Here is a 12,644-nt window from a genome sequence, read left to right as displayed (position 1 = left end):
ACCTGGCTGTCCAAACCTAAATTTATAAAATCCCAGGAAGATCAGCCACCCGCAAGTCCAACCTGCTATTCCAGTTCATAGTATCACCTTGACTAACCCAATGAGAGATTATATACATATCCCTTCCTATAATGGGCAGATGAGGGATGGGAGATGGTCCTATCTGAGCACCTCTCTTCCTCTCTACTTCCCAAATTCTACTCTTTCCTTATCTTTCCCTACATACATTTAACTGGCTCCACTGCTTTCCGTCACCAGCTCCTATTTTATAATGAAAGAGCATTAGATATAGAATCGAAATACTATACCTATACCTATGTTACTAACACATCAATTAACTCCTTTTAGCCTCATTTTCACCTATAAATGAGGCTAATATTCCTTGAGGGTAGAGACCACATGGTCATCTCTGCATGCTCCATGGTGTCTGAACTCAAGACGTACTGAAATATTCACTGAATGAATAAAGGAATGCACCTAAAAACACACTTCCAGGGAGCAATCCTAAGTCAATAAACCCTCTCCTATTCCTGGTTCTCGCCTCGAACAACCCTGAACTATAACACAAAGCCACATGTCCACATCCTTAGGGAACTATAAGATTCAACAGCAGCTGTTAAGATGCTGAATGGAAAGCAGGACATACCTGGAAGGAAGTGGGAATACAGACGAGGTTCAGATTCTCTTGCTTCACTCTTTCAGCTGTGGAGACAAAAGCCATATCGGTGGTTTTTCATTCTCGTCATTTTATTCTCCTTGTCATATGTGTGTTCGTTCAAATCCAACAGAAAGGGGAAAGGTCTATCTCCCACTGACAGTTGCTTTTTTTTGAGTCAGAGTCTCACTCTGTTGCCTGGGCTAGAGTGCTATGGCATCAGCCAGCTCACAGCAACCTCAAACTCCTGGGTTCCAGCTATCCTCCTGCCTCAGCCTCCCAAGTAGCTGGGACTACAGGCATGTACCACCATGCCCAGCTAATTTTATAGATATATATATATATATATTTTTTTTTTTAGTTGGCCAATTAATTTCTTTCTATTTTTAGTAGAGATGGGGTCTCGCTCTTGCTCAGGCTGGTCTTGAACTCCTGACCTTGAGTGATCCTCCTGCCTTGGCCTCCCAGAGTGCTAGGATTACAGGCGTGAGCCACCGCGCCTGGCCAGTTGCTTTTCATTCTGTGTCCCTGTCCTTGGTGAAAAAGCTGGTGACCACACTTTACACGTTAGAAGATAGGGACACTGGAAAGCCTAGGGAGGGCTGCAGTGGCTCACACCTATAATCCTAACACTGTGGGAGGCCGAGGCGGGTAGATTGCTCAAGGTCAGGTGTTCGAAACCAGCCTGAGCAAAAGTGAGATCCATCTCTACTATGAATAGAAAGAAATTAATTGGCCAACTAATATACATAGAAAAAATTAGCTGGGCATGGTGGCGCATGCCTATAGTCCCAGCTACTCGGGAGGCTGAGGCAGTAGGATTGCTTGAGCCCAGGAGTTTGAGGTTGCTATGAGCTAGGCTGATACCATAGCACTCACTCTAGCCTGGGCAACAAAGTGAGACTCTGTCTCAAAAAAAAAAAGAAAGCCTAGGGAGGCAAGTACTAACCACAGAAAGAGTAGTGTCAGTTTGTTATTATCATGTGCCTGGCAATATTCTAAGAACTTTGCATATATGAATTCTTTTAATCCTACTAACCCAAAAGGTAAGTTATATGAAGGAAAAGAAAAATCTCAGGACTACCCTCCCCCAACCACTCAGGCAAAAGGGAAGATCTAGCCTGGAAGCTGAGTCATGCAACACCCCCTTGCAAAGGAATAGCTGTTACTAACACTATACATCAGCCAGATCCCCAGGAAAGGTAACTATAAGGACTGTCCTCACCCTCGCCTATTATTAATAAGAAAACTCCTTATGGCATCCCATAAGCAAGGATATGCAAATTGTAACTTTAGATCTGCAGCCAATTCTAGTTCCTAAAACTAAAGTTTGTTCTACTAACAAATCATTTAAGCAAGAAAATAATAAAAATAAATAATATCTGTTCAATCCATGCTAATAATGAACTACAAGTTTATCTTTCCAGGAGCAAAAGAGAGGTAAGATGAAACATTCTTCCATCTACCCAGGGAAATCTACATAACTGATGCTTCCTTCACTCCTTTTTTCTGTTCTAACAATCACCTTATCTTATGTAAAATGTAGGTTTTCCTGGGCCTTACAAAAAATGTAAACGTTTTTGCCTCACTGCCCACCCCATTGCTCCTTTTTCTTTCTGTGTGTCCTATCCCCCTGGAATACTGAAGTTCCCAAATTCCCCTTCAGAAAAAGTCCAGGGAAAAGCTAGAACTTCACTTTTGCATTTTTAGTAAAAAATATAATCATTTGTAGGTCCTAGAGATTACTTAAAGGGGATTTATTTATTTTGAATCTGCACCTTCCAGTAAAGTTTTAATTAAAAAAAAAAGTCTTTAAGAAAAAATTGTCTTACTAAAATTTCAAGTCTTTTTAATCACCAAGTACATCTTGTGAGGTTCAGATGCCAGTGTTATAAAATCCACAGTAATTCCTGTGCCCCAAAGTTCTCCACACTCACTTAAGATAGAAAGGTTATGTAACACTAAAGCTTCAATTTGGCCAATGAGAAGGTTTCCAGAAGCCATCACACCAGCACTACAACCATTCCTTAATGACAAAGTGTTCTGGGACTTTGCCTCTAGGGCCCTGCCCCTTGACACCTAGAAAAAGAGATCAGCATTCAGACTAAGCCTCTCCTCTGGGTTTAGTTCTTACAAACAAAGAGCAGGGCAGTAAAACCTGTTGAGCAGCCACAGGGGCTAATAATTCCTGAGCCCTTCACAAGCACAGAAACACCCTAATTCAGATAAAATAAACACCTCCAGGCACCAACCTCCAATTGCAGCATCCACTCCAGGGTCATGGTCAAGGCACACTTACTCTTACCTCAGTTCCTTTTCCTGAAAAAGCCTAGAGATCACACACAGGACCCCTGATGGGAGCATGCTATGAAAATGATTAATTATTGATTAATGATTAATTATTGACATATGATAATGTCATTTGATAATGACATCAAAATGATTAATTATCAAAATGATTAATTATGTTGAGACATCATACAAAGTCAGCTCCTCCTCTCCAACTGAGCAGAGTAAACAAGCATTCTCCCAAGTTGGTTGAAAAGGTCCAAGAATACCTCTCTCCACAAAACAAACACTCAAATGACCTCAGGCAGGTATCCATTCCTCTTCCCCAGCTCTGCACTGCTAAAGCCAAGATGGGCAAGTGCCAAACCTGTGCCCCATGTCCTCCTTCTTCTCTACCTCCCCATCCCATCCTCATACACAAAACATCCAGTAGACAGCCCAAGAACATACCTATTCGCTGCACAGCATGGACAATTGTAGAACCACTTCCAATTCCCAGCACTTGGTTATTCTGCCAAAAAAGAGAAGAAAAAACAAAAATTAATACTATTTTACTCCCTTCTCAGCCCACTTTCTAGAACTATAAAATTATTAATATTATTAATAGCAATTCACCAACACAGGTGCAAGATAGGTACTGTGCCTATTTTTACAGAAACATAACCACTGAACCTCAAAGCTGTACTTTATCCCAATGCCTAGTGGGCAAATTAATCAACAGGGCCCTCCTCCCTTCAATTCCAAAAGGATGGCCAACATAACCATTTCCTCCCCAAATTCTACCGGACAGAATGATTGGCTCAATTACCTACAATTGTATAGCAACTAAGTCAATCTCACAGAAACAGCCAGCAGATAAATATTTCAAAGATTCCTTGGCCAACCCCCAAGGGAAGTAATCAGAAAGAAAAGGCCCTAGGAAAAAACAACAGAGCCTAGGTAAGGGCAGAAAGCTGGGGTTTCAAGCTTTAGTGCCTTTTCACACAAGTTTAACATCTAGAAGGCAGGGGACTGACCATAGGCACCTTCAAACTGGTGGTATCAGAGTGTTAACTAAAATAAAATCCTAACACTCCCCGCACCTCACCCGCTGACTGAATGGACTCCCTCTTGGCCAAGAAGATACACTAAAACTGATTTGCTGGTCATAAGAAGGGAGGTCAGATGTGCCTCATCATGACCCCCTCCCTTCTAGTAGGTAACCTTTGTATAGACAGGCCTAATGCTATGCAAAACAAGCCTGCAGGTCCTCAATTTACACAACAAATACAGCCTATGGCTTGTCTCTAACAGACTTCCTTATCTAACTTAAAAACATTAAAACAGGCCTTTAGACAAAGCTTCATTTTTTAACCAATTACAAGTCAAAGAATTTTTAAAGCCACCTATAACCTGTAAGCCCCCCACCCATTCAGATGGCCCACCTTTTCAGGCCAAACCAATGTCTGCCTTCCATGTACTGATTTATGATTTTACCTGTAATTCCTGTCTCTCCAAAATGTATAAACCCAAACTGTAACCCAACCACAATAAGTCTACCTGCTCAAGGCTTCTTGGCCTTGGCTCCAGGTCATGGTCCTTAAATTTGGCTCAGAATAAACTTCTTTAAATTATTTTACAGAGTTTGGCTTCTTTTCCATTGACAACAGGAAACCTTAGGGATACTTCAGGCCTACTACCTAGAGCTCTCCCAAACTCAGCAGAAATAAGGGAGGGTCTGAAGTAACCTCAAATAGTGAATCACTTCAGTGTATGTCCAGTTGATGCCAATGGGCCCGTTTCGTACAAGCCTGCCTCAGAGAAAAACGGGAAGAGGGCAAAGGCTTAGTTAGAAACATGAGAAAAAGTCTTTACTCGCAACAGGAAGGATCTGTAATAGACATAGAGCACTTCCTGAATACAAAGGACAAGAAATAGGTGTCACAATTGTGAACCAAAATAGAACCTTAAGGCTCACCACCCCCACACACTGGCTGACTATGGACCCCCTTGGGGCCAAAGCAATATCCTAAAACTAAATTGCCTGCCAGGAGGAATGTCAGACATGCCTAACCATGCCCTTCCCACTTCTTCTGGACATCCTTTGTAACCCATTAACAAGCCCATAAGGGTATGCAAGACAAACCTACAGGTCCTCAATTTACACAACAAATACATGTCCCATGGCTTATCTCTAATAAACAGCTCCTAAATTAAAACATTCCAGGCCTTTAGACTAAGCTTCAAGTCTCTGACCAATTACAAGCCAAAGAATCTTTTTTTTTTTTTTTGAGACAGAGTCTCACTTTGTTGCCCAGGCTAGAGTGAGTGGCATGGCGTCAGCCTAGCTCACAGCAACCTCAAACTCCTGGGCTCAAGTGATCCTACTGCCTCAGCCTCCCGAGTAGCTGGGACTACAGGCATGCGCCACCATGCCTGGCTAATTTTTTCTATATATATTAGTGGCCAATTAATTTCTTTCTATTTATAGTAGAGACAGGGTCTCACTCTTGCTCAGGCTGGTTTCGAACTCCTTGATCTCAAGCAATCCGCCCACCTGGGCCTCCCAGAGTGCTAGGATTACAGCCACCATGCCCGGCCCAAGCCAAAGAATCTTTAAACCCACCTATAACCTGTAACCAACCCCCTCTTCAAGATGGCTCACCTTTTCCAGCCAAACCAATGTATATCTTCCACGTACTGATTTGTGACTTGACCCATAACCATCTCCCTGAAATGTATAAAACCAAACTGCAACCCAACCATAGTGAGTCCATTTGCTCTAGGCTTCTTGGGCGTGGCTCCGGGTCATGGTCCTCAAATGTGGCTCAGAGTAAATCTCTTTAAAATTATTTTACAGTTTGGCTTTTCCGTTGACACAATACGTAGCTTATCTTAAGAAAGGGAGAAGGGGCTGGTCCAAAGGTAGTGAGTTATCTCACTTGATTGTTCACTGTCAGTTACAGACTGAACTCCTTGTTCTACTACTTTCCCCCCTCCTCACTACTGCACTTGACTAGTCTTCAAAAAAATAAAAATAAGGCCAGGCGTGGTAGCTCACACCTGTAATCCTAGCAACTCTGGGAGGCCAAGGTGGGAGGATTGCTCAAGGTCAGGAGTTCGAAACCAGCCTGAGCAAGAGCGAGACCCTGTCTCTACTAAAAATAGAAAGAAATTAATTGGCCAACTAATATATATAGAAAAAATTAGCCGGGCATGGTGGTGCATGCCTGTAGTCCCAGCTACTTGGGAGGCTGAGGCAGTAGGATTGCTTGAGCCCAGGAGTTTGAGGTTGCTGTGAGCTAGGCTGATGTCATGGCACTCACTCTAGCCTGGGCAACAAAGTGAGACTCTGTCTCATAAAATAAAATAAAACAAAACAAAACAAAACAAAATAAAATAAATAAATGAAAGGGAGAAGGTAGCTATGAGCAGACTAGGGGCAGAGTAAGGGCTCACCCAAGTCATTTAGATCAAAGAGTCAAACAAGGCCAGGAACTAATATGGAGCTCAGTTCCTAAGCAACTTCCTGGGATCCATCTCCTGCCAGAATAAGGCAAAACAACTAAAAACCAAAGCTGCAGCTACCATTTATTAAGCACCTATCAAGAAGACTTATAAAGTCAAATCTCAGAGTACTCTCTTATGATCCAGAGACCCACTATCCCCACTTTAGAGACGAATTCAACATTATTCAGGAAAAATTTAAGACTCTGAGCTGAGTAAGAGAGATTACTGGTTATTTTTTCAATGCGATGTTAAAACCTCTTAGTATCTTCTGACCCTTGCCTTTGATTAGTCTATTTGACAACTCTGTAGAGATACATTTGAATTCATAGAAAACAGTTAACAAAGCAAATAATTCTTGTCCATAGAAATGCAAATTAATTTTGTTCAGTGAGATGCAATTATTATTCTATTGATAAACTGATCATGTAAATTCATTTTAACATTTCTTAAGTGTATATGAATTTATGGTTCTTTAACTTCCCTATTGCTATGGTTTTATTGTTTGCTCCCTCCAAAACTCATTTTGAAATTTAATTGCCATCGTAACAGTATTAAGAGGTGAGACCTTTAAGAGGTGATTAGACTAGGAGGGTTCCAAACTCATGGCACCAATCAACCTCTCTCTCACCTCCAGAACTGTGAATCAAATTATAAATTACTCAAGTCTCAGGTATTGTTACGGCAGCACAAAACAAAGACACCAGTGAACAGATTATACACTTTTTTCCAGTTCCCTCATTAATTTAGTTAGTTAAATAAAACATTTGACATGTTCATTTTACGTGTATCATGATTTTACCTTTATTTAAAAAAAAAAATCATCTGTTAACAATATCAATGCCCCCCCACACACACACATACAAACTCACTTTGAACAAGCATGTTCAGGAAGTTCAATTCACTGAAACATCATTTCATTTCATATTTCTTAAGAGTTCCAACAACTGATTAACAATGAATTAATTTGGCAAGGTAAAGCCCATAGTGAAACTTCCTTTGTAGGAATAAGAAAAATCCTAAAGATCCCTCAGGACAAACAGGGGCACCATTAATCCCTTCATTCCTCACAGGACAAAGGCCACTGGAATACCCAGGGTCAGCCCCTGGGCCCTACATTTGATATAGTCCTTCTCAAAGTTAGACTACATCTGAAACTAGAAAACAGTAGGCATTAGAAAGAGTTACTCCTTCCCCACAAATCAAATGCTAATGTCCTACAACCATACACTTGTACACTAATAATGCTTCTGGAACATTATATACCTGGGCTTCTACCTACAGAAGACTTTATCCATCAATGTCTGCATCACTGACCTAGTGGAAACCACTTTCACCAGTTTGCAGTTCCAAAATCACCAAATACACCAAGGGGCTTCAGCCATCAGGGTAGAGCTTGCATTAGGTCGAGTTCCACCTGTGATGATGCCCTCAAGAAAGTAACACATCTAATAAAGTCATTTAGCTGTCTGGGCAAACCCCAAAGGCAAGGACTTCAAGACAAGTAAGTGGTATATCACAACACACAAACATTCAAAATGGCAAAAATATCTCAACATATAAAAATCTTCATGCTCGCTTCAGCAGTACATATACTAAAATTGGAACGATACAGAGAAGATTAGCATGGCCCCTTATTAAAAAATAAAAATTAAATGAAATTTTTTAAAAGCCATATAAAAACCTTCAAGTAATGAGAAAATTCCTAGGTCTGAGTGTGGAAAAACTCAAACTGGTTTCCCTTTGATCTTACACCACAACAATCATCAACACAGAAGACTTCTGAGACAAAATATGTACGGATTTTTCCCCACACACCAAGCAAGCAATCACATCTGCAGCAGACCCTCACTAGGTATCTCCAACTCAGTTCTAACACTATCTACCTGGAGATAGTGTCAGATCTCACAGATTAAGGGCTCCACCACAAGACCACCACCACCTTTCCCGCCAGTCACAAGTTGGGGCCTCAGAACTTCTGGCTCACCATCTTCACGTTGGGGTCCCCACACTTCATATTTAGGTTTGAATAATTTGCTAGATAGAGTAGCTCGCAGAACACAGGGAAACACTTAAATTTACCAATTTAATACAAAGGATGCAGATGAAAAGATACATAAGATGACGTATAAGGGAAGAGGTGCAGAGCTTCCATGCCCTTCTTAGATGCGCCACCCTCCAGGAAGCCCCACATGTTCAGCTACCTGGAAGCTCTCCTACCCAGTCCTCTTGAGCCTTTTATGGAGACTTCATTGGACAGGCATAATGGAAGAATGAACAACCACGTAGAAATGTGACTGGGCGAAAAGGGTATGATCTAATACTGACTGAGTGGAGAAACCCAGCAAGGCCTGTGTGTTCGGATTCTTTGTGGCTTCTCTGTACAGCATTCCTTCCTCCCAGGTATGGAATGAAGCCCCTTCTGAAATGGGGGTCTTAAGATCTCAATTAGACAAGGTAGTTCAGAGAATTTCTTTAAGGCCAGCTCCAAGACAGAAAGACAAGGGAAGATTTCTGCCCTGGGGAGAGAAAAGAGCAGGCAAAAGAGGAGCAGGAGAAGATGAGAGAAAGTCTGTTCTCTAAGGCCTAAAGCGCCCCAACATTTAAAAAAAAAAAGACTGAAACAAGGGCTATGGAAGTCATGAGCCATGAACCATGGATGGAAAAAATAAAATAAATAAATAAATAAATAAAATATATATACATATATATATAAAATACTATCACTCTAGGTAGACTTAACCTGACCTTCACAATTGACCTGAAGCTGAGAACTCCAGTTATACAGTAATTCAACTGCCAGTCCTCATTACTAAGCTCAGCCATACACTCATGTCATTCAGACTCCCTGACGGCAGGTGGCACACAGATGAACTTGGGTGAATCAGACCAGCTCTGTACAAGACTCCTCTTTTGGCTTTTGGAAGAGACTAGGAATTGCAGGGGCCTGCCGGTTCGAAAGCTCTTGAACCATGTGATCCTGCTACTTTGGAATCAAATGACTGGCCTAGGAATCAGTGCCCTTGCCAAAGCCAGCCAGAGGTGACCAAAGGCTGCCCACAAGATGGCCCAACAGCAGAAGACTGCCAAACAGGTCCTACTAGAGGAGTGGCCCCATTCTAAGGGGCAATACTAAACCACATGTATGTTTAACATCAGAACTTCATTCATCTTGTCCAGTGGAGTAACTTTGGAAATTCTAGTTCTGATGACCAACTGGAACCACTACCCACCAGCTTCTTCAAACTAAGCAAGTCAAAAAACAAAGTCTAGACTCCAAAGAAAACAAAGTGATGAGGCTCCAGACCTTCAGGAGATCATAGTCCTGCATGGTGACTCACCCTGGGTGGCTACACCCCCAGAAAGAGGCAGAACTGGGCCCAAGGTGGCTATACAAAAACTTCAGCTGAGGCTGGTCAGTGGTGTTTACAACTAATTGATCACAACCAGTTACAAATTCCTTTGTTCCTTCTCCACTCCCACTGCTTCAGTTGACTACTCTTTTTTTTTAAACTTCAGGTGAGAATTCTCCAAGTTCTCCATCCACACAGACATGGAAGTGGTCACCACAATGGAACACCAAAAGGCAGGGGGAATGGAAACCCTACCCCTGAGGGATTCTAAGCAAAGGGCCTCCAACAACTCCACAACCCACAAAGTTGTGTCTACATTCTACACAACTGAACAAACAGGGGAGGCCCCACTGTGGCCAACTCTGAATGAAGATAAGATTAACTATCCTCCAGGAGCATGCCCTTTAGGGCAGGCGTCCTCAAACTACGGCCCACGGGTGTTTTTGCCCGTTTGTTTTTTTACTTCAAAATAAGATATGTGCAGTATGCATAGGAATTTGTTCATAGTTTTTTTTAAAACTATAGTCCAGCCCTCCAACAGTCTGCAGGACAGTGAACTGGCCCCCTGTTTAAAAAGTTTGAGGAACCCTGCTTTAGGGAGTTGGAAGAGAACCACAGATGACTAGAACATAACGCATCAAGTTGTATAAAGTGCTACACAGTCACAGAGGAGAAATCTTCCTCTCCTTAGGAAGCTAAGGAAAAACTGAAAGGAGGAAATGGCTTTTTAACCAAACCCAGAAGGACATATATGATTTTAACAGGCCAACAGATTATCTCCCCAGGATCACCTGATAACTCCATGGAATGTGGCTGGAATCCAGTGTTTTCGAGCTCTAGCCTGAGGTGAAGGCTTGCAGATTTTTATTTAACCAAATACATAAACTATAAAACAGTGGTCAGGGAGATATGTGTCATCGAATAGTAATGTAAATACACTAGCAGGACAGCTTAGACAACAGCTTTTCTAATTGTATAGATTTCAGTTACCCATCTATTAACTATTCACTTTATGCAGGTATTTTCAAATGCCAGCTTATTGTCCCAAGTTTATAACTGAGGAACTAAATTGCAAACTTAATGCCAAATTACACATTTTACATTATCTCTGTTAATTCCCATAGAAAATCCTATTGCTACCCAGGCTGCAACAAGCTACACCAGAACAGGGCAGCAGTGGCAAAGCTAAAAAGGGCACTGAAACAGGACAGCTCCGTTAGGCCACCCCTTGTACAGACATTCCAAGTACCACATTGATACCTTCCACTCAACGAGGCTGTGGTGAAGTGAAGGAAGTTCAAACGACATCATCTATGCAAACTAACTTTGTACAATAAACTATTAACAAATGTAAAGAACTATCATTAGAGAAGAAAAGGAAATCTGATGCCACTTTCTAAGAAGTAGAGAGACAAAAAGCCAACAAGGCCAAGAAAACTCCACCAGAAGGCAGAAATACACCACTTGGCTTCTCTGTCTTATAATTAAGATAATTAACTTGATTGGTGACAGCAAACGCACTTGGGTTAAAAGACTTCACTAACAGTACCACACCCATCACTTAACAAAAGGAGGTCACGACCTCACGAAGTAATACCTAAACATCTCTGCAGCCCCACATTAAAAACATCCTCCAAGTGAGGTGCCTGTAATCCTAGCACTCTGGGAGGCCGAAGCAGGAGGATTGCTTGAGCTCAGGAGTTCGAGACCAGCCTGAACAAGAGCGAGAACTAGTCTCTACTAAAAATTGAAAGAAATTAGCCGAACAACTAAAAATAGAAAAAATTAGCCAGGCATGGTGACGCGTGCCTGTAGTCCCAGCTACCTGGGAGGCTGAGGCAGGAGGATCGCTTGAGCCCAGGAGTTTGAGGTTGCTGTGAGCTAGGCTGACGCCATGGCACTGTAGCCCGGGCAACAGAGTGAGACTCCGTCTCAAAAAACGAACGAACAAACAAAAAACATCCTCCTGACTTCAAGTGTCCACCCAGCCCTATCAAAGGGAGGAGCTTTTTTTCAAGCCCCTGGGTCTGCCCTTCCCTCCGCGAATCACTTGAGCCAGAGCGCACGAAGCTGAGAACCTACTGGGAGTGAAATTTCAAAGCACTTTGCAAACCAGCTCTCTGGCGGCTTCCCGGAACAGTGAAGAAAAATGAAGACCTCTCCGCAGCCCCAGTGCTCACCATTCTCTATTTGTTGGCAAGGAGGCCACAAGGCAGGTGCCTCTAGCCCCCATTCCAAACGTCAGACACCTCCAGGCTCCACTTTACAAACTGTTTCTGCCAGACAAGGAGTCTTTAAGAAAGCTCAGCTTTTAGGGGACTCGCCCCCAACTGATTCTACATCTAAAAGGCCTTTAAGGAGCAGAGAAGAGGTGTCTAAACTCAGAAAAGTTCACACCCTCTCCCCTCTCACGCAGCCCCCGCCCTGCCAGAAACGAGGCGCGCTCGGGCAGTCCCCACGCGTGCAACAGGAGCCCATCACGCACTGAACAGGCGCCCCATGCCCCGAGGTGCTCACCCTCACGTGGTTCTCCACGGCCGCGCGGCCAGCCAGCTTCTTTGCCTCCTCAGCCTTGGACATCGTGGAAGGGACCGAGCAGACGCTGCTGCAGGCCCCGCCGCTGGTGCTCGTGCTACCAGCACTGCCGCGGGTCCCGGACAGTGCACGCCCCGGCAGCTGCACGTGCGAGCCCGGGAGGCCCCAGCTGTTCCCGCCTCCGCCAGAGGCCGCGCCCCCGGCCCGCCCGGGCAGCGGGGCCAAGACCCGCCCGTAGAGGGTGCTGAAGGGCCCGGGGCGCTGCATCCCGACGCCTACCTCCAGCCTCCACCGCGGTCCCGCCCCCGGCTCGTCCGGAAGTCTGG

The 12,644-nt window shown here is 43.4% G+C and overlaps 1 protein-coding gene and 1 pseudogene across 1 annotated transcript in view; one reads left to right on the top strand and one right to left on the bottom strand.

The window, feature by feature from the left end:
• The window catches only part of RPIA (ribose 5-phosphate isomerase A), a 33,976-nt gene extending 21,332 nt beyond the window's left edge, over positions 1–12,644 (bottom strand). The window contains exons 1-3 of the mRNA XM_012774353.3: positions 12,301–12,644; positions 3,395–3,455; positions 647–702 (exon numbers count right to left, since the gene is read on the bottom strand). Of these exons, the coding sequence (XP_012629807.1) occupies positions 647–702; positions 3,395–3,455; positions 12,301–12,585 (402 nt within the window). The 5' untranslated portion in view covers positions 12,586–12,644. The remainder of the gene's footprint in view (positions 1–646; positions 703–3,394; positions 3,456–12,300) is intronic.
• LOC142870321 (uncharacterized) lies at positions 8,002–8,096 on the top strand (annotated as a pseudogene).

Source organism: Microcebus murinus, chromosome 3 (assembly GCF_040939455.1).
Source record: "Microcebus murinus isolate Inina chromosome 3, M.murinus_Inina_mat1.0, whole genome shotgun sequence".
NCBI lineage: Eukaryota > Metazoa > Chordata > Mammalia > Primates > Cheirogaleidae > Microcebus > Microcebus murinus.
This window is presented reverse-complemented; position numbering and strand designations above follow the sequence as displayed.